Below are 27,752 nucleotides of genomic sequence, written 5' to 3'. Positions count from 1 at the left end.
CTATAGTCATTTTTTACCGAACAAATTATAGGTATATCCTTGTATTCCATCTGACATTCAATTTACATACGGTAGGTAATATGTAAAAAATTCTACAAATTCTATTCTACAAATGTTTACCAGAAGTTATTAGATAGTTTTCAAGGATTTTCCTGAGTGCACCATCTACATCATCTTATACCTACACATTGACTGGATGTCAAATTTGTTTGATAGAACGAATTGTTGCACACAATTTTGTGATACATGCAACATTCGCGGTAACCAAGTTGAAAGAAAGAATGCATAATACATGACTTACTTTTGTATTCGCTCGCAAAACACACCTCTATTATTGCCCACTTGTTTTACTGTTTCCACTGTTGATGTTTGTGCTTAAAAAATGCTGGATAAATTTTGCGTCTAATGGTATATATTTTAACATATATCGTAAGAACAATTCTGCTTAATATGCATTTGAAATCTTTTCCTATCTAGTACTACGTCAAAAAATAGAATCTGCACGCAATTTTACATGAAAAACTATGTATAATGTTTTATCCTAGGACTAACCTTTCTTGAGATGTAATCAATTTAATATAATGAAATTAATGTAAAGTTTCTACTGTTCTACGGTTTCTAAGTGTTGAAAAAGTATCGCAAATTTTGTGTTTTTTTTTAAATTATTCATTTATTCATGAATATCTATTTTGTTCCCTTCAAAGTAATCTCCATGAGATAGTATACACTTGTGCCAACGTTTTTTCCAATCTTTGAAGCACTTCAAAAAATCATTTTTTATCTTGTTCAACTCCTCGATACCCCGATACCGTCTTTATCTCTTCAATCGTAGCGTAGCGTCGTTCTTTCATGGGCCTCTTCAGTTTCGGGGACAAGAGAAGGTAACAGGGAGCCAGATCTGGGTCATTAGTGGCCAAGACCACAAAAAGTTGTGCACAAGCAACGATGTGTGAGCAGGGGAGTTATCGTGGTGCAAAAGCAAATTTTTGTTCTTCCACGGGCGTTTCTGGCGGATTGCTTCTCGCGAATTGCGCATACCATGCAGGTAATATTCCTAATTGACCATTGTACCCTGTGACAAGAACTCATGATGCACCACCTGCACCCTGCAATCGAAGAAAACTGCAAAACTTTCACATTCGACCGAACTTAGCGTTCTTGGTTCGTGCGGCAGCTTCCATTGAGACGATTGAGCTTTGGTTTCCATGTCATTACCATAAACCCACGGTTCGTCTCCAGTTTTGACACTCTGGAGCAAATTTGAGTCGTCGCGGACAGAGTCCAACAGCTTATTAGCAATGTTCATGCGAGGCTGTTTTTGGTCGAAATTCAGCAATTTTGGGATGAATTTCGCGGCGACCCGTCTCATGCCCAAATCTATATATATATATATATATATATATATATATATATAAATGGATTTCTGTCTGATTCTTATGGACTCGGAAACTACCGAACCGATCGACATGAAAACATGAAAATTGTAGGGGTTTTTGGGGCCGGGGAAGGTTCTCATGATAGTTCGAGACCCCTCCCCCCTCTCTAAGGGGCGTCTGCCATACAAATGAAACACACATTTCTGCATTACTCGAGAATAAGTGCATTACTCGAGAAGAGAGCCGCGGAGAGATAGATTTCTTTCCATTCCACCAAAGCAAAGGGTCGCTTATTCTCAGCAAATGTGGTCCCACTGAATATTTATCTGCAATAGATATTGCAGCGACTTTTGGATCATGTGAGGATCGATGATTGACAATCAATGCATCAAACTCCTCCCATAGAGATGACCGCGCTTCATCACCAACGATTTGTGGTAGGTTCGTAGGCGTGTATTCTATGGATATAATTTTTAGCATCCTTATCAACGACTGGTGTGCATAGTTGTACTTTCTGTTATCCCGAAAACCTTTCTGCTTGAAGCGAGGATCTAGCAGTATTGGTTAGATTTGTGAATCACTTAATCAGCTCCGAAATCAATTCATTACAAAGCTTTTCTATAATCACTAGAACTGATTTCTCTTGATCCATATAATGTTGATCATGTCGAATTATCAGTCGAGAGAGTATAGCAGTTTCAGGTAGCTACACAGTTTTCTTCCCGTTTTATATCCCTAACATTTTTAAAATGTTTCGAATAGAATTTGTTCATGATTAACTGTATTATATTAGTCAAATAATTTCATTCGATACTCATATGCGGGAGTACCATAAAAAAGTAATGGGCCATTTTGGAGTTGGATTTATCATAAATAACTGTGCTCTACTACTCAAGCCCTTTCATCTGATACCCATACGATGGGGTTTTCAGAAGAAATGTAGTCAGCCATTTTGTGGTGGCGGCCATTTTGGATTTGCATTTTTCATAAATAACTGTGTTCTACTGGTCATTCCCTTCATTTGATACCCATATTGATGGGGCTTTGACGAAATTTGTTGTCTGCCATTTTGTAACGGCCGCCATCTTGGATTTCCATTTTACATAAATATCTGTGTCCTACTAGTCAATCCATTTCATTAGATACCCATATTCATGGGGTTTCGAAAAAATATGTAATCCGTCAAAATTTACAAACATACAAACAGCTAAATAAAACCGCTTAAAAAGCAGCATGGGAAACATATATTTCTTCCGCACTGCCGCAAGCCACGGTTCTAATATGATATTATAATGTCGAGTTTTGGTAGAAGTACTGAAATTTTATAGTAAAAAATAATTTTAAAGGGTAGATTAGAAGATCAATCAATGAACAGTTCTGCGATTGAACCCATGAAAGTGTGCTCAGTAAGGAAACATGGATTTGATAACGGGGTCAGCTTGCGGGGTCAGCTAGTCATTGATAAAAATCGAATGGCACAAGCCAATCGATATGTCTAGGTCTAGGTTATATTTAGTTTAGTTATATTTTTGTGTAGGGTTGCTTTCCCGACGACCTTATCAGGTCGCCCTTTGATATACTCTGCCGTCGCATGTTGAAATATATATGATTTTCGGAATCTTTTTGTATCGATTAGTTGAGAATCCGCGTTTGTATAATTGCATGACTTACCATAGTGAATCCCGCTTTTTGATTTTCCTCACTTACAATTACCTCTTCTACGAGAATCGCAGAATAACCATGTCATAGAGGCGCCTCCTCTGATAGGGAGTATCATAATAATATACGAAGGGTCGGATCAATATTGGCTGTTTTTTCGGATAATTCGACATGGAATAGTTTTATATTCAGAAACAGCACATATTTTTACTGATACAATTACCTTACAATACGCTTAAGAATCGAATCGTCCTTGTATGGAAAAATCTATCAATATTGGTACCAAAAAAGGAGAATTGATGAAATTTTACACCATTCCACCCAACGCGCCACTTTTCGCAGATTCAATTAAAACGAACTGTAATCCCATCAAGCATGACTTTGCCTATTCTCCAAATTATCAATCAAATGGATCTTGTGCCAGTGGGAAGAAGTTACCCAAAACAGAACAATTTCTCTCTCCATTGAAATTTCTGCAGCAGATGTCTCGTATTTCTTTCTGTGTTTCGATTGGCGGGGGAAGCGAAACCAACGAAAAAAAAAGTGTAAGAAGCACTAACAATAAGTGTGCAATTCTGCATGCATCGCTCCATCAAAACAGAGCAGCCCATATTTTACGGACATCAAACGCAGAGACACCGTAGCAAATTGAGACACTCAATAATGCTCTCGACCCGAAGAATGGCAGAAAGCGATAAAATCAGGTCCGATCTCTCAGGAGCTATGTCTATTTATCCAGCTGGTCACCACAATATATTTCGTACGCTGTAACTAACGAGAACAGATCCAATTTCACCAACAGATAGAGCTTGCCTACTGACAATTGAAGCACCCGGCTTTCTATAGATATGACAAGGTGGTCTCTTAAATTCCCACAATATCATGGTGGAGCCAATTCACTTTCTCGGTTCTGATGACGTTTTTATCTCATGTCTAATTCTATTTCGTATTCATTTCTTTTTGTGTGCCACGATGCTTATCATCATCGGATCGTCATGCGAGCTTAACAAATTAGTACCAATTCTCCACAGGATAGCTCCTCATAAGAACGCTTGTCTAAAGGGTGTGTCACATCAAATTGCATCACGGAAAAAACGCTGTAGAAATTCGCCCAGTAGACCGATCCTTTTGAAAATTTTAGACAGTAAAATAAAAACTATTAAACAACTTTTGGCATTTTCTTTTTATTCATACTTCGAGCCCAAGCCCGTATGCTCGCACCTTCCCCTTTACCCCGTCCATAAGGTTCTGTACAACGTCAGGTTGTAGTTTTTTTTTGAACAGAAATCTATTTTCTCTTGAAGTCCGCCTCCGATTTGACAACTTTTGGGTTCTTCCGGAGGGCCTGCTTCATAATCGCCCAATATTTCTCTATTGGGCGAAGCTCCGGCGCGTTGGGCGGGTCCATTTCCTTTGGCACGAAGGTGACCCCGTTGGCTTCGTACCAGTCCAACACGTCCTTTGAATAGTGGCACGAAGCGAGATCCGGCCAGAAGATGGTCGGGCCCTCGTGCTGCTTCAATAGTGGTAGTAAGCGCTTCTGTAGGCACTCCTTAAGGTAAACCTGCCCGTTTACCGTGCCGGTCATCACGAAGGGGGCGCTCCGCTTTCCGCAAGAGCAGATCGCTTGCCACACCATGTACTTTTTGGCAAACTTGGATAGTTTCTGCTTGCGAATCTCCTCCGGAACGCTGAATTTGTCCTCTGCGGAGAAGAACAACAGGCCCGGCAGCTGACGAAAGTCCGCTTTGACGTAGGTTTCGTCGTCCATTACCAGGCAATGCGGCTTCGTCAGCATTTTGGTGTACAGCTTCCGGGCTCGCGTCTTCCCCACCATGTTTTGCCTTTCGTCGCGGTTAGGATCCTTCTTCACCTTGTATGTACGCAGGCCCTCCCGCTGCTTGGTCCGCTGGACGAATGAACTTGACAAATTCAGCTTATTGGCGACATCCCGGACCGAACTTCTCGGATCACGTCTAAACTGCTTAACTACGCGCTTGTGATCTTTTTCACTGACGGAGCATCCATTTTTGCCGTTCTTCACCTTCCGGTCGATGGTTAGGTTCTCGAAGTATTGTTTTAGTACTCTGCTGACCGTGGATTGGACGATTCCCAGCATCTTACCGATGTCCCGATGTGACAACTCCGGATTCTCGAAATGAGTGCGCAGGATTAATTCACGACGCTCTTTTTCGTTCGACGACATTTTTCCAAATTTACGAAAAATTGACAGTAAAGCATGGTCAACGTGATCTATACACTCTTATCTGATTATAAGCGAAAGCTGAAGATATAATTCCTAAAAATTAAATTTCTACAGCGTTTTTTCCGTGATGCAATTTGATGTGACACACCCTTTAATCAGTGTAATCGTTTAATAATTTGATACTCTCGCAGCGAAATAGTGTTCTGACACAATCTTGCCGAAACCTCATGTGAGACAGCGTGTTTTTGTTTTCTTCTAGTGAAGCATAACCACGTGACTGTTGCCACCGGGATGGTCCACCTCTATGTCTACATACGGTTGGGTTGTTCTGAGACAATTGATGGTACAGCATTACTCTTTGCTTTCTTCGGGCGACGCATTTTTTTCCGTGTGGCTTTTGTTCTCCTGTATCTCAGGTGTTTCTTCGTTTCCGCAATCAGTCAAAAGTGAAGACATGCCGATTGAACTGATACGATGCCTCTATCGAACCGTCTTCAACCGATGCGTTTGTCACAGTATGTAGCGCTTTTATGACTGCTCCTTTATGATAATTTATGACTGGCAATCAGACGAAAGCGATGAGTTGTTCTGTTGTTTCGTTTAACGCTTGCCCCGTGGCCTCGAACCGTTTTCAATCTGTGTCCGCGCGGTGGTGGGAATGTTTGAGTTGAATTATACTTCTCGTACACGTTTATCTCATTATTACTAGCCAGTCGGAACGATACACCGAACGTAATTAATATCGGGCGTTTTATTGGTTCTGTTTCTGTAATTATTTTACGGCACATTCGGGTGGCGTTTGGGATCGAAAGCTAAGTACGACATCGACGAGCATGACATGTACCACCGGCCGCCGCAATTAACATCGGATTGCGGTCAATTATTTACAGGTTATCGAGCTGACGTACGTCAAAGTGTGCCAATTAATAAGCATCAAATCAAAAGGATCTGGCGAAAATCGGTGCCGTCCAATCGCCATACACATTATTCGCCCAATTCTCCATTCCATCCCGAAAAAAGGGGGATGCTGCATTTGATTCGTTACGGAGCGTCTTGCACAACATAAGAGGCATTAGAGTAGCGTAACTAATGCGCTCTCACCCTTAGGCAACAGACGCAAAGATGCCGATTCCGGGAAAATCAACCCCGAGAACGAAGTGAGAGAGCGTGTAAATATAATAACGTAAATTATCACCTCTGTCGGCTGGCAAACTGGCCCAGTTTGGGCATGCCGAGTGGTTTGTTGTATGCGTTGGATGGACCCTTGTGCGTCCTTTCTCGGTTCACACGTCGCTGTTTATATCTCGAACGAACGAACGGATGAAACACGCTAGGAAAGCATCGTGCGTCGTAGGTACCGATTTCGGAAGGCTTTCCTACGCACGATTGGCTTTTATTTCGCTTTTACCACTGCCCACTGCTACCAGCATGGGACGGACATTGTTTGCTTACGAAACACTTCACCCGGCAAACCGTTTAAGACCTGCACATTATGTGATGTAGGAAGGACACAGGCGTTGGGAATAGAGATGCCATTGATTTGGAGCTCTCAAGGCTAATCCTGGAATCAATCTAACGAGGCGCCGTTTAATTTACGGAATGCGTTGGCTCGTTGCATGAAGCGATTTGTGAGTGCTACTAGAAACTTGGATTTGAGCCTCAAACCGAACGTGAGAATGACTTGTCATTCAAGAAAAGTATTATGATCGATCATATCTCCGGAGAGCAATCTTCCCAGTGGGGGAGCTTCCTAAGGTTTCCGAATCAAAGCCGGCAGAAGTGATATACGGAAGCCTGTAATTTTGATACCGATTGCCCACTCAAAGTGATTTGAAAATTGATTTTCAATGCGCTCCTCGCTCGTAAACCGAAACAGGTATGTTCAGCGCTGGGTTGCTCGCTTGATGTCTATCTAGAAAGATTAATTATATCTGAAGACACTGAATAAATTATTTCGAATATTTGGTAAAATGGTATGATTCGTTATAGTTTGGACGTGGGTCCATGTGATATATTTAATTTAATTTAATTTAATTTGATTAAATTTAATACTGGGGGCAAATCCACGAAATTGAAAATAAGACGGAAATGGGGGAGATTTAAACGATTATTACCCAAAATCTGGACTCTTCGCGGTCGATTTTTTTGAACATCTGCTTACTGTGCGAACGATACTGAACTTTCACGATCCTCCATCTTATAATTGCCTTTTTCTTGGCTAGTGGAATATGAACATCATAATTTAAAGCCTTTGTAAAACAAAAAATCAATCCTCTTCGCAAACTCGTTATTGTCATTTTTTTACACCGGGGGAAATTGAAATGTTTTTTTCGAAGTTCGACTTAAAAGTTATCTTGAAAAATCACGAAATCACCAAATTCAAATCTGTTTACAGCATATACAAGGTATGACAGATGACTTTCGATAAAAAATCAAAGGAGGGTTGTGTCCGAGGCACGACCGTCTAGTTGACATAGGATTCCGTTAGCCTATCTGTTGCATGGTGATTTTGGATAAGTTTGAAGAATTACATCGTTAAACTCTTTGATAATAATTTGGTGGCCCTAAAAAAGGCCGTTTTGTTTGGTTGTTGGGTATTGTTTGTTCGCTCCACCAATGTTTACAACCGAGGGATGATAACAGAAGGATGGTAATTAGTCTTTGGATGGTGCGTATCACGACAGAAGATGACGAAGTGGAATGAGATATGGCGAAAACCGCCCTCTGTGACTCTAGACGAGATGTCTTCTGTGTTCTGTATGGATGAAATAAAGGAAAAAAAACTCACCAATGTAATATAAAATAATTATCAATACCGAACACAATTATCAATTTTTCTCATCAGTAAAAACATGTTACTTTATTATAGAGAAAACATAATTGAAATGGAAAAAGTAATTTTATTTGATAATTTTGACTTTATGAGTGTTTATTCAACTAAATGCAAATTTTAATTGGACTAACAGCACCTAATACGATATGTAGAACATATGGGAAATCACTTTTCCAAATTTTCTCGCCTTATGGACTTTTCTTGGGTGATAAAGGAACACAACAAAACAGATAGCTTAAACCGGACGCCCCGTTCTCGAGCGAGAACACTTATTGGTTTTTATTTATGAAAAGTCAAATAAACCGTTTCATATTTCATGTTAATTTCAACACAACTGCCACCATACAATTTTACACTTACACTTGTGCTAAATGTTTCATAATACACGATCGATCATTGATATGAAATTTCACGAAGCAATCAACATTAAAGTTCCAAATTTAAATTTTATCGTATCACTCACCTTGCAATATAAAAATGCCCCCGACTTGCATATATTTGCAATCTCGATTTCCCCCGGGCACCTTGGTGTTAATGCCTCTGTTTAGAGATGGGCAAAACGTTCATGAACTGTCCAAATAAATTAGTTCACCAAAAAAAGTGAACGAACGGTCGTTCTTTTCTATTGGGCAACAGTTCATCTGAACTGCTTACACAGTTCAGAACGAAATTCTTTATTTTTATCAAAGAAAACGTGCTCGGAGTGTCAAGTTTAGTGACCGGCCCAAAGAGACATTCACTTTCGCGAAGCAAATTTCATCTACACAAAATGAGTGGAAAGGCTCAATCGTTTATCTGATATACATTCATTCTAGCGATTGTTCAACTTAGGATTGCCAAAAGAATAGCTTTATCAGAAAGGGAGAGGATTTATTGTTACTCGCAGTTTGTACAGATCACGATCTGTGTAGTTCATAAATAATCATGAATCGAATAATGATCCCTTTTGGACGAAAAAGACACTCAGAAGCAACAACAACGGATCGCGGGTCAATTGTATGTGACTCAAGAAGCCATTGGATGTGGTTGCCATACAAATTAAATACAAATTTCTGCATTAAATACTCGGGAATTAATCAAGCAAATGAAATGAAATTTGGCATATTGAGGTTTTAGGGTGCAATAAATGATTCTATGGTGGTTAGACTCTCCACCCCCCTCTCTAAGGGGGAGCTGCCATACAAATGAAACACAAATTTCTGCATTACTCGAGAATTAATCAAGCAAATGAAATCAAATTTGGCATGTGGAGGTTTTAGAGTGCAATAAATGTTTTCACGGTGGTTAGACACTCCACCCCCCTCTCTAAGAGGGAGCTGCCATACAAATGAAAGATAAATTACTGCATAATTCGAAAACTAATCAAGCAAATGTAGCCAAATTTGTCACGAAACATTTCCATGGTGAATAGACACTCCTCCCCTCTCTCTGAGGGGGGGAGGGTGAAGCGTACATCTACATACATTTCTGCAAAATTCAAGAACTAATCAAGCAAGCTGAACCAAAATTGGCATGTGGACGTTTGAGGGGGCAAACGCCATTTCTAAATGATGATGAGTTTTGTTAGAAATACTAGGAATTTTATAGTAAAAGGTAAATTCAACGGGGTCGATTGGAAGATCAATCAATGAACAGTTCTGCGATTGGACCCATGAATCTGCTCATAGTAAGAAAACGTGAATGTTTGAAGGTATTGATAACGAAAAACAAATTTTGGGCGGGACGAAGTCTGCCGGGTCAGCTAGTTAATTTATAGTACGGATGGTTTGTACTGCAGTTTTTTGCGAAACCCATATAATACGATTCGATATAATTCGTCTTCAAATTAAGAAAAATATTGCTAGATCATGTAAAAGTTGTCTATAAACTGAGTTTGATCTCCATTTTATAATTTATTCGCGAGTAGGGCCTTGCAAGAAACTCAAAAATGTCGCGTTGGGCGACGAACGTATTAATAGCAAAGGATTCGACGAAATAAGATTAAATTTAAAATTGATGGGACAATCGCAACTATGCAAAACGCCAACAGGAAGGAAGAATCAGTATTTAACTTGATTCTAATGTGTTCAAAGTAAATTTACTAATTTTTTTAATGACACTCATCATTTAATGATGAAGTGTCTAATTATTTTTTGACTAAAAGATTGACAAAAAATAAAACTATATGAAAATCAAAGTCGGTTAAATTTTGGAAGAGAATATCAAGTGCAACATTAGGTTGTTTATGTCTTTATTTTTACAGAATAATCCAATGATTCGAACATCAATTCCCAGCAGTGGCAACATTGGTCGTTCACTAAGTTGCAGATATAATCAATGTGTTGTCTGTAGAAAGCTAAACAGCCCAATAAAGTGGGTGAAAACCACAGCACCAATGGTAAATGACAAATACGAGGTCTATTCAAAAAGTATCGCGACTTTCGAATTTACGCGGGCTACGTATATACTATTCTAAATTTTTTGTGGCATTATGTTAGTACTCATGTTTCTCACAACATACAAGTACGGCTACTTTGAATGTTCAGTTAATTTTTAACGACTGCACGTGTTTTGGTTCATCTTCGATTTTTGTCTATTGCCTATCTCTAGAGAAGTCCCTTCGTAGTGCTGGAGCAAAACCAGCTATGGCTATGGCAATGCTTCATGGAATGGGATAGAGTGGACCACTCTATCTACAAGACCTGTTCACGTATCACGATTTTTGTATACCCACGTATTACTTATATTCGATTTCAGTTGTTGACGTGCTCGGGCTTCCGGCATGCTTTGCGTCGTTTACATCTTTTCAACCCAAATGCAATCCTTGAAAGTAATTTTCATCAACGTCAAATGCCTTGCATAAGCCGAAAAATGCAAAATAAGTTACAGCATATTTGATTACTTCCATATTTTCAAATATCACTACTTTTCCAAAGAATGCAGAATTGTTACTATTTTTTTCAGCGCATCAAAATTGATACCCAAAGGGGTAAATGTCGATCGAAGCATACAATTGCTACCCTCAACACGGCATTATATAACGATACAACATCAGCTCCTGAAAGCCTTTCGTTTGGGGAATTAAATCGACCGAATTATAGATCACTACTGGTGCAATGAAAGGCGTTGATTGATGGGGTGTTAGAACCGAAAACGAACCAAAAAATCTATAGAATCAAACAGCGAACCACGCAAATCAATCAAAAGTACGTTACCTCTCGTCGCAGCTGCAGTGCATCAGCGTGTTTACCCGCCAGTTGAACACACCGTACTTCGTCTCGAAGCCTAGGATCCAAAAGGGACAGGACAGATCGTGCTGTCGGCAGCAGCGATCCGCCTTCGACAGTCCGCCCATTTCGACGTAGTTGCGCGCGCTCCATCCTTTACCGCACCACTTGGTGCCCGGCACTCGAAGCATACCGGACAGGTCCCGGCGCTCTCTGGACCGATCGAATGATAGTAGGAAGCAGAACGGAAAGGTGTTGTTTTGATGGTTTTTTATGTTCGTTTTGTGTTAAATGTAGGGATTTAAGGATTTACAACACACTACTGAGAAGGACAACGACAACGGGTAAATGGACAATTCTTCTTCTCCCAGACGGACGAGCAAAGAACAAGAACATGAAATTTTGTACGCATGCCGGCTCTCAACACAGGTATTTACATAAATCTTGTAATCTTTCGACTTAAAATTCATCGCCATCACTTTCTCTAATGCGCGCACCACACTTCAACACGTTCGCTTACCTCGTTCTGTTTGTGTCCCGAATATGAACACAGAAATCCTCCGGCCAGTCAGCAGCCTTCGTGTCTATGTGTTACAATTAGCCTGGCTTGGTTCTTTCAATCTTGTACATTATGTTTCAAATTGTTTCCTGTTTTCGGAGAACAATTTCTAGCTGAAGGGGAAAAACTAACCTTTGATCACAGCTACAATGGCTGATCGTGTACGGGCGATAGTTAAACAGATTCCACTTGGTAGTCATACCGGGAATATTCAATTTACAGTAGTCATGCTGCCGGCAGCACATATCCGCCCGTGACGCGCCTCCCAACTGATGGTATCGTTCCGCGGAGTGGCCCTTGCCACACCATTTAGTATTGGGGGACAGGAACCAATCGGCAATGGCTCGCTTGTGCCTTGATGTGATCGAAAAAGGAAGAAAACGAGTGGAGAAAAACGAGAAAATAACATAAATGATAAGAGGAAAAAGTTCAACGGGATAAAACTTATTCATAACACGAAAAAAAAGAAGGGAAGAGATGTAATTTACAAAATGGTCTGTCAGGGTAGACAAAAACGCGCGAACAAACCGTCGATCGGATTTCTTTGTATCGAACTAATAGCGGGAATTTTAGATGCTTCTGAAGGGTATGATTAACCCTATCGAGAGATTGTCTCACAACAAATGATGCAATGAACAAAACGTTGTTTTTTTTTGTCGTGCAACATCGTGGATCATGTCGCGTATCGCCACTTCTGCGCACAAGACGCCGAATAGATACATATGTATTGGCAAACTGGCTATTCGTTGCACATAAATAGGAGCCATCCAGCCTACTGCTAGCGCCCTCTGGGTGGGTTAGAGTTCAGTTCTGCCCGGATATGTTGCTACATGACCAGTGACTGCAAGGGGATGACAAGCGAGGAAACTGTGATTTTGTGTGCGAAACCTTTCCAAGTTGGAAGTTGGACTCGGAAACGTGCCAAAAAGTGTGCGTGCATTGGAGAGAGACAGTTCGTGAGGTGATTTTGTATAAACATGCTAAGAATCGAGCAGGTGATTTCATGATGTGTTCTTGTATGATGCACAATAAAGGGTTAGCTTGGGATACAGATATGTTAATTCAGTGGAAACATTCATACACTAATCAGATATCAAAGTACCTTTGGAGGCTTTCTCCTGCACTCTGTTGCTCTTGAGGGTCACTGCTCTGCAGTCCATGGGCGATGTCACGCATTTGCAGGTGTCTCAGATCGCACTGATGCTTCAGTCTTCGATAGTCCAACAGCTTTCGAAACTCTTCTGGTATATCAGCCTCATGTTCCAACGGGATGTATGTCAAATTGCGCAGTCCAAAAGCATCCACAGATTGTGCCTGTGATCGTCCTGTGGAGAATTCCTGAACATTATAGGTGAGATCGTCCATTTCCGACGTAACGATGCCATTTTCGAGGAATTCTCGGAAGTCATGATCCGAAACTAATGAGTGTCGATTTTTCGAAACAACATATGGCGAGGTGAAGTTGCGCGCACGCGCCTGTTCAATTTCGCTGTAAAAACGATCGCGGAAGCTTGCGATAAGCTTCTTCTGGCGAACATACTCGCAATCCATCAGCTGGCCGTCACTGGTGTAGATCATCTGGACGAAGCTCCTACCGTCGGACATTTGCCACAAGCTGAGTGATTTACTATGGGTGGAAAAGAGAAAAATAAAGCAAGATATATTCAATGTGTTTGTTTTAATGGTCATCATATCATATCTTAAAATACAAGCTATATTTTTGCGTGATAATAACTTCGGTAGTTATGGTAGTTCAGTTATGCTTCTACTGCCGACAGACGAATCTCTGGTATATTTCGTCTAGAACAAAATTGCCCAAACATTGTTGCGTACGTAAGAATTTACAACTCAAGAAAAATCCAAAGATGAAGCTACTCATTTGAGACTGTGTGAAGTTCTTTTTATAGAACAACGAATTTCAGCATCAAAGAAAAAATTATGGATTTTCGTATCAACTTTAACCTTCAGGCATTTTACTTTTTGTTTGTATATATCAAATTAATGCTCTCTTATCGCTCTACAATTCTTCCTATGACACCACATTGATGCCCCTCTTACTCCTACGGCAATTTAATTTCAAACAAGTAATATTAATCTCCGATTGCCAGCGCGGACAGCGCGAAGTGGAATTCGTGGTGTGTTAAAGTACTTAAAACAAAATTACAGCGGAAGTAAGAGAGATCACAATGGAGTGTCAAAGAACAAATTGTAGACCGATTGGAGGGCTTAAGTTTGGCTGATGGAAAAGATTTTGTTTATATCGCATTTTTGGGAGAAAATTCAGAAATAAACCTTAAACAGTAACTTTAAAGTAAAGTTTTTATAAGGCCATAAATTTATGTGTAAAAACAAAACTATATGACCTTTTTAACTGAAAATACGTTCTCCGTAGCTACAACGGTTTTGCGTCCGTTCATTAAGCAAACCATTGTGGATTCAATATCAGAACATGTCATTGATTGAACTTCTAGCAGGCCTTTTTCAAGACTAGAGGCGAATCGATTTTATAGATTAAAACCTCTATAATAGAAATAAAAATCAATCAATTAATCAAGGCCTGTGCCGTTAGTAATATCAAAGCAGGTACGGATCAGGTACGACGATGTGACGACATTCATTGATTAAGATACGGGTCAAAATCGAGAAGAATTGGTAAGATGATCGAGACTGACTATGCAGACTATTTCAAACCGATTTGTGAATTCTTAGGAAAAACTATGTTAGTTCAATGACGGACAATACAAATCACGGTTCTTCAGTGGTCTTTCATCTTTTTTCAGGATGTTTATTACAACAAACTCTCGAATTTCACAAAAAAAGCATTCGTACATCTAATTATACTCATTGAAATTGTGCAAAAATCTTTAAAAATTATGGAAAAATATTGGTTTTGAGAATGGAACTAAACACAGATTTTGCTACGGAAGCAAGTGCCATAGATCGATATAGATCAATGAACATGTAGTGTTGTTATGAAGGACAGTGTTGATAAGACAGTTAATTTAAATAGTTGGCTATAGAATTTCATGTTTAGGTTGATGGGGTACTTATTCTATACGTTATTTTATTATATTTGAACCGCCCTATAACACGAAATAAGGGAAGATGAGGCTTGTTAAAAGTGGAAAATGTAAAAAAAAAGCTTAAGCTTAAAAAAGCATTTAAGCGCCATGAAGGGGGTCTATGTAGCCACATTGGTTGCACGTTCGCTTACTAAACGATCGATCGTGAGTTCAAAACATAGGGCCCTCAATTGCCCATCTTTGTGTTGGTCTAGAGTAACTACGTCCACGTACAATCATCAGTGATGGAGATCGATCCACGGTCGAATGAGGATCGGTTCATCCATACAACTGCTCTGCTCTGCAAGAAACGTCGAGCTGTTGTGCTATAAATAATACAACAATGATCATATCAACTGTCTCCGCTGTCCGGTGGTGTAACTGAACAATTAAAGAAGAGAAGGAATACTCTTACGCCTACTGGCTACTGTATAAGATTCAATTCATAGATACGATAAAACATGTAATTAATCGTGTACATATTAGAATCCGGCTCTGTTACAGCTGAAATGGGAAACAAATGGGATAAAAAAGCGCCATGAATATTTGGGCTTTACATGTTCTCGGTTTTCAGGTTCGATTTAAAAATGAAAACCTAAATCACCTCTCGACGTCTTTTTTTTTTTGGTGTGTGAGAATGAGATTCAGAATGATATTGGTAATGAGAATGATAGTGAGAGTGAGACTGAAAGATAGTTTTCCGATATGTCATTTGGATATTCCGGTAAAAATGATAAGTAGTCCCGATCGCGATTTTCTCCGGAAAATGTGGTATATACTTCCTGAAAGAAATTTGCAAAGAGATTATAAATTTCGTTCGAAGAATTCCCTACATCGATATACATCTGCGATGGAAAGTTATTGCTTTTGAGCGTAGACTTTACGTAATTAAGGAATTTCTTGGGACATTTGACTTCTGTTTCGACCTTTCTATTATACTCTTCGTGTGCACTTTTAATGACAAAATTTAGTTCTTTGGAAATATTCTGATATTCCAGCAAATTTTGATTACTTTTGTCTATTTTGTATTTTTCGTGTGCTTTTTGTTTTCTATTCTTTAAATTTCTCATTAGAGCGTCATACCAAATACGATATTTGCTGGTTGAACTTCTTCGTCTTCTTTTCTTCGGCACAAATTCTGATATTATGTTATTCAGAATTTCGTGAAAAATATGTACGGATAAGTTGACATCTCGTTCGCTGTTTAATAAAGTATGCCATTCTATGGCTTGTAGGCTACATTTGATTGCTTCGAAGTTCGTCTTGTTGTATTCCGGTACTTCTTCTTACTCCCAGTCGATGGGCAATTGTCTGTTATGTACAAAGATTGAGTATTCAATTGCTGTGTGATTTTTTTTCATTTTTCCGAAGGGGAGTCATAGACTCATTCACACAAAAGTCGTCGGTGGTGTTAGTAAATAATAGGTCTAAATAATAATTTTGGGAATTTTTTACGTGAATTATTTGATTAAGACCGAGATGTGCAATTTCGTCAAATATATAATGAAGAGTTTCATTTTCCCCGACGACTGGAAGTAGATTCATTAACGTTATCGGGAATGAAGTCTAGTTTATTTTGATTGAAGTCGCCATAGATATGCAATTTCACTTCTGGCTCTAGTTTTTCTGTAGTTCAATTTGCCGTTTGAAAAAATAATTCATACGACTTTTTATTTGTGTGTTCGGGTGGGAAATACACGGTAGCAAATATGTGTAGTTCGCCAGCTATATATAATATATAGAACCTCCTCCAGACTTCTTCTGAGATAACGATAAGTTGCGGTCGTGCCGGAATACATTAAAATTATTTCCAAAAATTTCTTCGCTTCTTACGCTTTCGTCCCAGCTAGTTTCAGTTGAATGAATGAGAAAGATAATGAGGATGAGGATGAGGATGCTGGGAATGAATATGATGAGAATGAGAACAAAGATGAGGATTGAAATGAGAATGAGAATGAGTACCGACAAAAAGACAAAGATTTTTTTTTGAAAACAATTTGATTATCTTCTCCTTCTTTTATCAACAGATGTCCACTAACTACGTTTGCAAGTGCAACCACATATCATGGACGAATCTGCAGAGCGGTTTCTGAAACGTAATCCGAATTTGTCATTCCGAATACCGGAAGTTATTTTAGACATGAAAAAATGAGAAAAATTACAAGCTCTTCTAGGTGATTTTAGTCTAGTCTTTTTATTCGATCATTTTTAAGGCCTATTTAGAGACCTCCAAAACTTATTGAGTACATAAACTTGTGTTTTTGATTAGTGTCCATCTTTCCCACCCCAGGTGTCCGTCTTCCCCGCCAAGTGTCCGTCTTTCCCGACTCAATCTTATTTTTTCAAAGATGGCGGATACATCCATTCTTCAAAATTTCTGCCTCAGAGACAAATTTCATTATAAAAAGATACGTAGACTATCAATTTGTGGTGAGATAGCTTTATATTTTGTATGAAATTCACGAAACAAAATCAACTTTTACTTAGGGTTTCCGTCTTTACCACCCTTCCCACTACCTTTTTAGTCTGATGTATTCTCCAAACAACTGCAAAATTTCATATTGATACGTTTAGTTTTTTCGATTTTTTCGATCGTTTTTTTTCTGTGTTATAGTGACTTTCAACACTTTTGGCTGGCTCGTCACTTTACTTCCACATTTTTGGAAGAATATCGGGAGTGAGAATTCAACTCGTGACCTTCAGCGTGAGAGGCAAGGATGTTACCACTCACCAGATCGCCTCCACATCTTTTCCGATCGATGAAAGATTTGTTAAATTCAACAATCATTGCAAATTGTACGGGTGCTAGTCAAAGGTTCTGAGAATGCTTATTGGATGATCGGCTCGCACTTTTTGTTTTTATGCGTTTGTGGCTATGTGAGTTGTAAGGAGTAACACCTTACTCCAAGAGAAGTCGAAAGGGCTTCTCGATTGTGTGGTGTATAATAAAATTCGAGTACTTTCACTTTTGTTAAATTATTAAATTTCCTCATTATTTTCCATAATGTTTTGTCTACTCTTGAAAGCACTATGAATGAATAGAAATCAGAATTGCAAGTAACGTTATACTCATCGTGTAAAATGATTCATACAATGTAGACCAACAATGAGTTGAAACTTCACTACAACAGGGCTGAAAACCGCTGATCTAGAATGTACTCAGCAGCCGGTTCTGAACCTCCGAAACCGACTGCAACTCTCCGCAAATCAGGACTGTATATTTCACCATCTCGTGTTTCCAAAGACAAGAAACCCAAGACGAGACCCCTCAATAGCATACCCAACCACACGCTGCTGCTGAAATGATACCACCGTCGTAAAATTGCAAATTAGTGTCAAGTTTCGTTTCGTTTTATTGTGGCTTCGTCGACACATTTAGAAAACAAGTTGAGGATCGTGCCCAGCGTCGGGTTGATATGTTTAGACGAAACACTTAGCGGTGCGGTTTGGATTTTCGACTGTTGTCAGTTCGCGGACGGGTTGCAGTAAATTAGCCTGATAAATTCGTACCGGCCGTTGAGATGATCGTTTGCCCACTGTGGCTTCTGGGAGGCATAGCAGCAGTAGCAGCAGCATCATCTCGCACACATTATGATGATGAGGCAATAAATTCGTAAATAGTGATCCTTTCGTTTACAGAAATGCACGTGACTTTTCCACAGACGCTTGGCCGTCGGTTAATGATCTGGATTAGAACCGTTGGAAGCGCCGCGTTCAAATTGCCGCAGTCGGTTTTATGCTTCATCATGCACCCATTCCCCAAGCGAATGCAAGAGCATAAATATTTCGGCAAACCTGTTGCGCACGCCGGTAATTTATGTTCGCGCGAAAACAATGTGACACCCCGCTGTAACCTATTTAAAAGTAGTAAAAATGATGTATTTTCGTAGGTGCGAACTCCAGTTTGAAAAACAAAACAGTTTAATCATGTTTTACGCCCACCGTAATCCATAATAGACACAGACACATAAACATTTGTCAAATTCAAATTCAAAAAATCTTCGCTCAACTGTTAGTCTTTGCTTGCTGTCTCTATTTTTAGAGATTGGCAAAAATTGTTATGTTTCTATAATTAGAAGAAGTCAGAGGAAGAAAAAGGTGCGTCCGTTCGGCCGTTGGACCGTCATGGCTAAGCAACTTTTATTTCGATTCTGCTTTGGGACCACTTTCGGTGTATCGTACGATCCATCGTGACGTTACACTTTTTTGTTTTATTTACTACTGTTGCATTGCCACCACGCGATCGTACGATCGGTGGAATGCCTTCGATTCTTCTTCGTTTTGTCTTATGTTTTTTTTGCATGAGTTTTTTTTATCCCGCTCTCACACTGTGCAGTGTGACATATTTCTGCTCTCCCAGGTTGTGGTAAGGATTCAGACAGTCGAGCAACATGTGAGAACATCGGAATCCTGCGAATACCCGTGGAACATTAACAAAACTAAACAGCGAATAAAACGTGGGTCGCAATTATGCACACCATCTATGTCAAACAACCATTCCATAAATAGCGTATAATGCATTGACCGTTGATGAACTTTTTACCTCACAATGCGTGGAAGAAACGGCAGCCGAAAAATAAAGAGTTCAAGGCAATTGAGCACTGTTTCATCATACATATATTGGTGGTTCAACCGCTTTTTTTTGCAAGCTCTTCCGTTTTCGCCAAGTCGGTTTTGAGATGGACTTCGGAGCTCGACGTCAGTTCGTATGTGGCGGGTTTCGGCACGAGCGACGCGTGAACGTGAAAACCGATGAAGTACGTATCTCGAAACTGTTATTTGTGGAAGTGGTTTCGTCGATACCCACTTTCTATCCTGCTTACTCCCAGCCACTCACCCTGGTCCTGGCGTTCGCCAAAGCAGAACGATGCCATTTGTCCCCATGTGGTGAGTATTCATGAGATGATGTGGGATAGGGAATCTAAAATGTAAAAAGGGACAACCTAATCGGATTTATTCTAAGTTGGTTCGTTTGGTGCACTTCTATAGTTGCGGTTTCGGCTGAGTCGCACAAATAAACATTTCAACACTTGATGGAATTCGACGGGGCAGCCTTTTTTGCTCACTGATGTATTCCAGATTCGTCCTTGATTGTTTTCAATAGGCTGTGTTTCGCGGAAGACCGGGGCGAGGATTATAATCTTGGTAATTTTTGATTCTTACTATCTCCCTTCCCATCCGATTGAATGAATACACACGTGGTTCATTAAAAGCGGAAAGTGATTGACTGGGAGGAACAATAAATGATGGAAAAAGCGATGCCGGTTATTACGGTTTATTCTAGATTAATAAACATTCAAATTTCATGTATTTTGGCAGTATCTTTCATTAGACACGTAAATTGTTTCAATGTATCTTCCAATGTCATGTTCAAATTGAAAAAAAAAGTTTGTTTCAATGATGATGAAATTCGAAATCGCACAACCAAAACGCGCCCTCGCCTTTTTTAACAAATCAACTGTTGAACCTTAAATGGAACCTGCCATAGAGCAATTTATTCTGGTCCAATTTTCTGTCAAATTTTACAAACAAATATGTTTTCCATCGAATTATAAATGGTTACCGGCCATTCTTAAAAATGTACTTATAATACAGGCTCTCTAGCTAGGTTTGTCTACAAAGAAATACACAAAATGCATTTTTTTTTTAAATGTGTCATACATCTTACCAAATCAATCAAAAGACAAATTTTGCGCTTGCACGACCCTTTTTTTGAGGGAAATTCTTTCGTAATGCATTGTAACAAGAGTATAAGAGAACAAGAGTGAAACAGATTATGTGAAGCGAAAAAAAAATCCTGGGATAAGCAAAATGAATCACCATTAGCAACCCTCAAAGTTCGAAGAAATTCTTGTTCTGTGTCTGGTGGTAGTGAAAAACCTTCCTGTGTTATGTGGAACTTGTTGATAATTTCCACCAATTACTGCTCGTAACTGGACAAGGTAAAGGTGGCGATTCAGAATAAATGTCCAGAATCAATCAAAAGAAAAGGCGTCGTGTTCCACTATGACAATGCCAGACCTCACGTCTCTGACAATTCGACAAAAATGAGTTTGGCTGGGATTTGCTGCTCTACCGGTCGTACTCACTAGATATTGTGTCTTCAGATTATCACTTGGCTAGGACCCTGTGAAAGTATTTAGCAGTTATGAACTTCGACTATATACACAGCATGAATAGCATCTTGAACAGTTTTTCGACAAGAAAGCAAACACGCTCTGGGAGGATGTCATTTTCAAGCTGCATGAAAGATGACGAGAAATTAAGGAACAGCACGGTACATGTATAGTTCAAAAAAGTATGTCTACCTATAAAAATGAAGCTTTTGATTTTTTGCTAGATGTCATGAACCTTCAGGACAATCCTACTACACATGACTTGGCTAAAAAACTAATGGAAAACCGAAAAATCCCCGATAGATCACATGATAGTTTTCTGTTTCGAATGCGATGAAAAATTATCATCCTAATTCGATGAAAACAGCGCACAGTGAATCACCCCTATTCTGTACTTTGATCGATTCCAAATATTTCGATCGACTTGATAAAGTTCCATTCTGTATTCCGTTCGGGTTGTTTTTTTGCGTTTCGTTCGTTCTGCTTCTTAAATGGGAAAAAAAACGTTCGAAATATAGAATACAAAACTATAACTCGAACGAAATAATGGTTTCGGACGAAATGCAACTCCGAAGGAATGCATTGGAGGATGTTCTCTAGGCAAAAATTCTCAAGTAACGTCTCATAACATTTGGTTTCCCTCTTTTTTATTGTTCAATCGCTTGAGAACACTTGCTAGTACTTTTGTCGTCTTATAAGTTGGTAGCACCAGTTTGTGGTGAAACGTTGTGGATGTAAAGACAATGGTCATAGAAGTAACGTTGCATACTTGAAATCCCAAAAAAAATCAGAAATTGAAAAGGGTCAATATTTTATCTAAAGTTTTTTACCAAATGTCTAACTCAAAAACTATGAGACCTACCTTTTTTTTTTTCAAAGATAAAATTAAAGGATTGTTTAAATTTTCATCAAAAAATGTATAAAAAAATTACGCTGATTTTTTTTAATGAAAATTCATTTTTTTCATGAACGTGAACTTTAGATTACATTAAAATATAGAGTATTATAGATACCATTGAAATGTGGAATTTTGCCAAAGAAGCCAACATTAAACTCTTATAGTATTTGAAATATAGGCATTTTTGCATGGAGACTCTTGAAAAACTAATGTTTTGCTCGTAACATTTTTTTGTGTAAATTCTCGGAATTGGCATGTTTCTAAATAGAGAAAAGTTGGCAGAACATGTCAATCGCGAGAAATTACACACAAAATATTACCAGTTTAATAATAGTAGTAATTTTTCGAAAAAAAACCTGAAAAAGTTGTTGTTTGAAAAGCTCTTTTCATGTAGAAGTGCTCTTCTTTCGATGTCCAATTTCTGGCATAAAAAAAGTCTTGTTAGAAAAATCCTCACTTCGTAGATAACAGTCACAAAAAAAATAAAAAAGTGGGATAAGAGAATGTCTGAAACGAGAAGGTTTCAAAAACACACCCCTGAATTAAGTCTAAAAGAAAAAAGACAGACAAAATTGAAATAATTTTTTTTAAAAACGTATTTTTTTTAAATTCTAAAAAGAAATATATGAATAGTCCTTACGATTTCCAACAAGTCACCCACAACAACTTTTTCATGTTTTCTTCGAAAAAATACAACTGATCCTAATTTTGTTTACAGTCAAGATAGTGATATATAGTGTATTTGACAAAGTTTTAGATCTTATTAAAATATGAACTTTGGTCGATGACATCAACTTTCTATCTTTAATAGTTTCTGAAACATATGGCATTTTTGTTTGGAGACTCTTAAAAAATAATGTTTTACTCGTAACATTTTTTTGCGTAAATTCTCACGATTGATATGTTCTTGACATGTTTCTAAATAGAAAAAAAGTTTACAGAACTTGTAAATCGTGGTAATTCATACATAAAAATGTTACGAGTTAAACATTAATAGTAATTTTTCAAAGAAAACATGAAAAAGTTTTTTTTGTTAGGAAAACTCTCCTCGTGTAAAAGTTCCCAAGTGCCATTCTGATGTATAGATAACTATGTTGAAAATTGTAAGAGCTATTCATATCTATTTTTTCTGAATTTAAAAAAACTTATTTTTGAGGAAAATGAATTTTAATTTAGAAAACTTTTTTTTCAATGAAATTCATTTTAAAAAAAATATTGGTATTTTTAACTGAAAACTCAAATAATTTCCTACATTTCATTCAGTAACGGACATTTTGTAGGTCTTATAATTTTTAAGTAAGAAAGTTTTTGAAATTCAGACTTTTTTTTCAACTTTAAAAAAAATAACTTCAAAACCAGAGATGCCAACCTTTCTGATTTTCCAGGATTTCCCAGACCTTTTGGTACGTTTCCTGATATCCTGACAAAATTTTTCCTGATTTTTCTGAAATTATCCGTAATAAATACAGCCAAAGCTTGCCGGTTCGCTCTTGTGATTCGCGTTATCGAAAGTACAGTGACGACATTTCTTAAATTGTTGAAGTTGGCTTGAAGGAAAGATGCTCTATCAGATTAACACACTCGTAGGCAGTTTCCAATCGTTATATGTTGATGAAAATGATTACTTGATGTTTTTGAATGCTTAAAACGAGTAGTCTTGATTCTTACTCAACCATTTGTCTGTACATTTCATGATATTTCAACAAAAACTCTTGATTTTAGTATAAAATAATTATCAGATACAGTTTTGTTTGATAATTTTCACAATTTGCGAAAAATTTCTCTATCAAGTGGAATAAGTGTAAAACATATCCGATACGTGAAATAAATTTTCAATCATAATTTTTATTTAAAAAGCGTGTTTATTCCACTTGAAGCGTGAACTGAATGAATAATTATTTTGGATAATGCTGCGAGATCTTTTTTCTCTCAACCCAGAATCAGGTTGACATGAGCAGATTCTATATGTGAAATATATAAATTTATATGATTCAAAAGCCGTATAATATTAGGTAATATTCTACAATTCTATGGACAGTATAAAAATACCTTGAGCAGTTTTCGAAGACAAAGTTGTTCTGGAAGAATAGAATGCAAATTAAGCTAAATGATCATACTAATAGTTCCATAGTAGTCCGAAAAAAAAAGAAAGTCGTGGGGACTACCCGGTCATGTTTCTAGGTTGTTGCGAAAGTTGTATTATAAGCTACAATACGCCACAATAACATTTGCATTAAAAAAATGAAAACTAAGACAGATAATTGAGTTTGATGAATTTTCCATGGAAGGTTACTATATTAGCTTACTTACAAAAAAAATTCTACGCCCTTGCGAGCGGCCTTCCGGCAGTTAACCGGAACATTCGCCATGGTGGACGAAAACATGTTTGTAGGCATGTTTTTGAGTTCTTTCTTCGTTTTATTTATCAATTCCTTCTCAGTTTTCGCGACAAAAATGTTGGAGTAGATCTTACGCTTCAGGTTTGCCCAGAAATTATCGCAGCTGGGGAACGATGGGCGGGTTCGCCGACTTGGGTACCAAATCGATATTCATTCTTCTACAACGATCTCTTCGCGTAATGGGCCGACGCCAGATCCGGCCAGAACACCGCGTCTTCGTAGTTATGGTATTTCTTGATGAACGACGCAACTTCCGGCAGACACTTCAAACTATAAATTTCCCCGTTCACGGCCAGCCCGGATCTAAAGAAGTGCGGCTTTGACATCCCCTTCTCGCTGAATGTCAGCCACAACAGCACCTTCTTGGGGTGTATGAAATAAACCTCACTTCGGAGCTCACTTCCTTCCTGGGGGAAGTAAAATACGAAGTGACCTGCCAGTCGTTGCCATCCAGGGTAAGATAAGTCTCGTCGTCCATCACCACCGCCACGTCGCGATTCGCCGGGAAAATCGACTTGACCATCTTACTCAGCCGCTGCCGCTGCGTCATTGCCTGCAGCTCCGTGACCAGTGCAGGGGACTTCCGCTTCCTGACATGTATGTTCATGTTCGCCAGGTACTTATTCACTGTTTTGCCGGTTGCACCAACCTCCCGCTCAAACGCACGCAGCGATGTAGCCACTTTTCCTTCGATCTTCCTCTTCAGCATCCTTCGGAGCTTCTTGTAGCTCAGGCTCTTCGGCCGTCCTGAACCGGGCTTTCTTTCGATGCTCTGTTTGTTGTCTAATAGTACCAAAATGTTGTAGAAGCCGGAACGGGCATATCCGGCGTCCACAAAGTGCCGCACGATTCCGTTTTTCACGCGGCGGTGTACCGTTCTTTGAACGCGCGCACTTCTGAACGGAGTAGCTTCACTGTTTTCGCCATCCTGGTTAGAGTTCGACTGATAGAGCTGTCAGATTATTTCTGCTGACTCATGGGTTACTATGATGATGCTGCATGATTAGCTTCGTCAGTACATGTGAAGGTGAACCCATGAAAAATCGGAAATTTTTGTCATTTTTTTTAATGCAAACGTTAAGTAATTCTACAGCAAGACAACGCTCAGTCTCGCATTGTAATGGGCAATATTCTCATTGATTTTTGGATGTGATCATTTTTTCACAATAAAGATGTATTCTTATAAGAAAAAAATTGAGTTCTTAATTGCGCACCTTACAGTATTTAACAGTATGTATCGCGAACATATTATTTTTACGGTGAACTGTTCATGCAATGTTGAATGTATTGAAATGCATGTCGGATTTTTCAATAGCATATCACGCAAGGCCAGAAACATCAATTCGAAAACATGTCTCAATTTTGAAGACATGTTACTTACTATGAAAACATATGAAAATTTGCGATGAAATTTACAAACTATTTTAAATTGTGTGGAATGAATAAAAACTTTATTGTTTCAGGCCGAAAACGTAGTATTTTGTTAAGTGATCAGTTTCGGGGTTTCGACGCTGGCGACTTTTCATTACATGAAAAGGATTCAACTCTTTAAATTTGAATTACATTCTTTTACCCAGTATAACAAGTACACCAAGAACAATTTCAGTCGTGTTCTTCCGATTCAATTTTTCTATCTGTCATTACTGGACAGAACTGGTTGCCTTTCTCAGTACTTTCACCAGCACATTGAGTGACTTTCGAACAATCAAAACGTCACGTGGGTCGCATACTTATGTGATTGACTCCAAGTCAGCAGAAATTCGCCTGTTTGAACCAATTTTACGAATCGCTGCAACCGCTCATGAATCAGAAGGAAAGTAACACAATTCCTTTCCCATACGCAGCGGAGAGTGGAAGTACAAACGAGCACAATTTGCTTACGTTGGCGAAAAATGGTCTCAAAAGCATGCTTCTTTACTCTCTCACGCCTTGCATTACCGTTCCCCATGGTGGTGGTCACGTTTGCCACAGCACGATGCCACTGCCTCTGGGACGCCAACATAACAAAAATAAAGGCAAAATTGAAACTGCTCGAGATCAATCAATTAAGCCAACTGTAAAAAATCAATGTCCGGCAAATTGTGGATGTGGAGTCCATAAATTTTGTCGGCACTGAATCGCGCGTTTAGAAAAAAACCATCATGTTTGGAATTTGAATATCTTAAACATTCGGTCATGTTGCTGCTTTTGTGGGGTAATAAATTACGCTAGTTTATAGGAGCCAAATGCAGTGCACCGTTCGTAAGAGGGCGGCTCGTGACAATCAACAGCATGCCAACTATGCCGGTCGGAACTGCGATAGATTTATGTGTTCACCTTCTCCAGTCTAAACTGACTAATTGGAATTGACCGGCCTGTGTCCGGGTAATCTGATCATCTTCCATCAAATTTATCGAACTCTCGGATGACGGTAGGTTGACTGTCAGTCCGATAACGCGCTATTTAAATTCGGACATCTCGAACTGCACCTTACATTTGTCAACCTCACCGCTGAAGAAAGCGGGTCGATCTGTTGGACCGTTCATTTTTATTGAACCCTTTTGAGCACGCGGGGGCGAAACTGAGTCAAGATTTCACGAAACTACTTTGTCAGTCTTGACTATCCCGCAAACTAACATCAAGATTGCGTAACATAAAGAACGGATTTGATAGACTAACAAATAGATTTGATTGCTGTAATATTATAAATTTTCGACTATTATAGGCGATAAAAATGATGAGACTGTATTAATTATATTAGTTTTCTTACCTTTTCTCTAAACATTCTTCCACGGAATCCTGTGCGGTCCATCAAATGCAACTCTCCGAGAATACCCACAATTAGTTCCCGAGCGAGATGATTTCGAAAGCGAATAAAAAAACCAAATGATAACTTAATTAATTTCCTCTCGTCCAGGGGAAGCAATGAAAATTTAATTAATCCCAAAAATCAAAGCATATTCTGCAACAACTTCAACCAAAGTTCGACGTAAACACACGGAGCGAGCAGAGATCTTTCCCCGGCAGTGAATTATCGATGTTTGGAGAAACAACGTGACTTTGAGGGTCTCCACTCGGAGGTGCATCTCCAAAAGAAGAAGCATAATTTACATAATGATCTCCAATTTGCGTAAGAAAATGAGGGGGGAAAGCAGGCGAGAATTCCGTGATCCCGAACGTGCGCTTGGTCTACTTTTGATCTTTCCCCCTAAGCACAACACGTGATCCGATGGAACTGATTGAGCTGCTGATGCTCTGGTCGGTTGGCGGCGGTGAACAACTTCATTCTGGAGCTATGCCTACACACTTGCAGCAGCCGCTCGATGATTTAATTAATTGACTAAGGCAAAACGTGGCGGCGAGGATCAATTCTTGCAGCGGAGAGGGGGTGACAGAGATACAATCACAATTGTTTCAGCTTTTCGATTGCCTGGTTGAAGAGTCCGATCAGAACTGCTG

General features: G+C 39.0%; 2 protein-coding genes across 8 annotated transcripts in view; one reads left to right on the top strand and one right to left on the bottom strand.

Annotated features, from left to right (window-relative positions):
* Positions 1-27,752, bottom strand: part of LOC129771772 (uncharacterized) — a 62,346-nt gene that overhangs the window by 4,298 nt on the left and 30,296 nt on the right. For 2 of the 4 annotated variants that reach the window (XM_055775794.1, XM_055775793.1), the window contains 2 exons: positions 12,942-13,466; positions 11,269-11,493 (listed from right to left, as the gene is read on the bottom strand). In XM_055775794.1, coding sequence (XP_055631769.1) covers positions 11,269-11,493; positions 12,942-13,466 — 750 coding nt within the window. Of the gene's footprint in view, positions 1-11,268; positions 11,494-11,971; positions 12,194-12,941; positions 13,467-27,752 lie in introns of all 4 variants that reach the window. The other 2 variants (XM_055775796.1, XM_055775795.1) reach the window with 2 other exon arrangements.
* LOC129771770 (protein HID1) overlaps positions 1-27,752 on the top strand; it is an 81,201-nt gene that overhangs the window by 26,363 nt on the left and 27,086 nt on the right. Inside the window, exon 7 of one of the 4 annotated variants that reach the window (XM_055775789.1) lies at positions 19,262-19,280. The exons of 2 other annotated variants lie outside the window; for them this stretch is intronic. The gene's annotated coding sequence lies outside the window, so the exon portion shown is untranslated. Of the gene's footprint in view, positions 1-11,017; positions 11,693-19,261; positions 19,281-27,752 lie in introns of those variants that run through there. One more of the 4 variants, XM_055775786.1, reaches the window with a different exon arrangement.

Source organism: Toxorhynchites rutilus, chromosome 2 (assembly GCF_029784135.1).
Source record: "Toxorhynchites rutilus septentrionalis strain SRP chromosome 2, ASM2978413v1, whole genome shotgun sequence".
Taxonomy (NCBI): Eukaryota; Metazoa; Arthropoda; class Insecta; order Diptera; family Culicidae; genus Toxorhynchites; species Toxorhynchites rutilus.
Note: the sequence above shows the minus strand (reverse complement) of the source record. Positions and strands in the feature narration are given on the sequence as shown.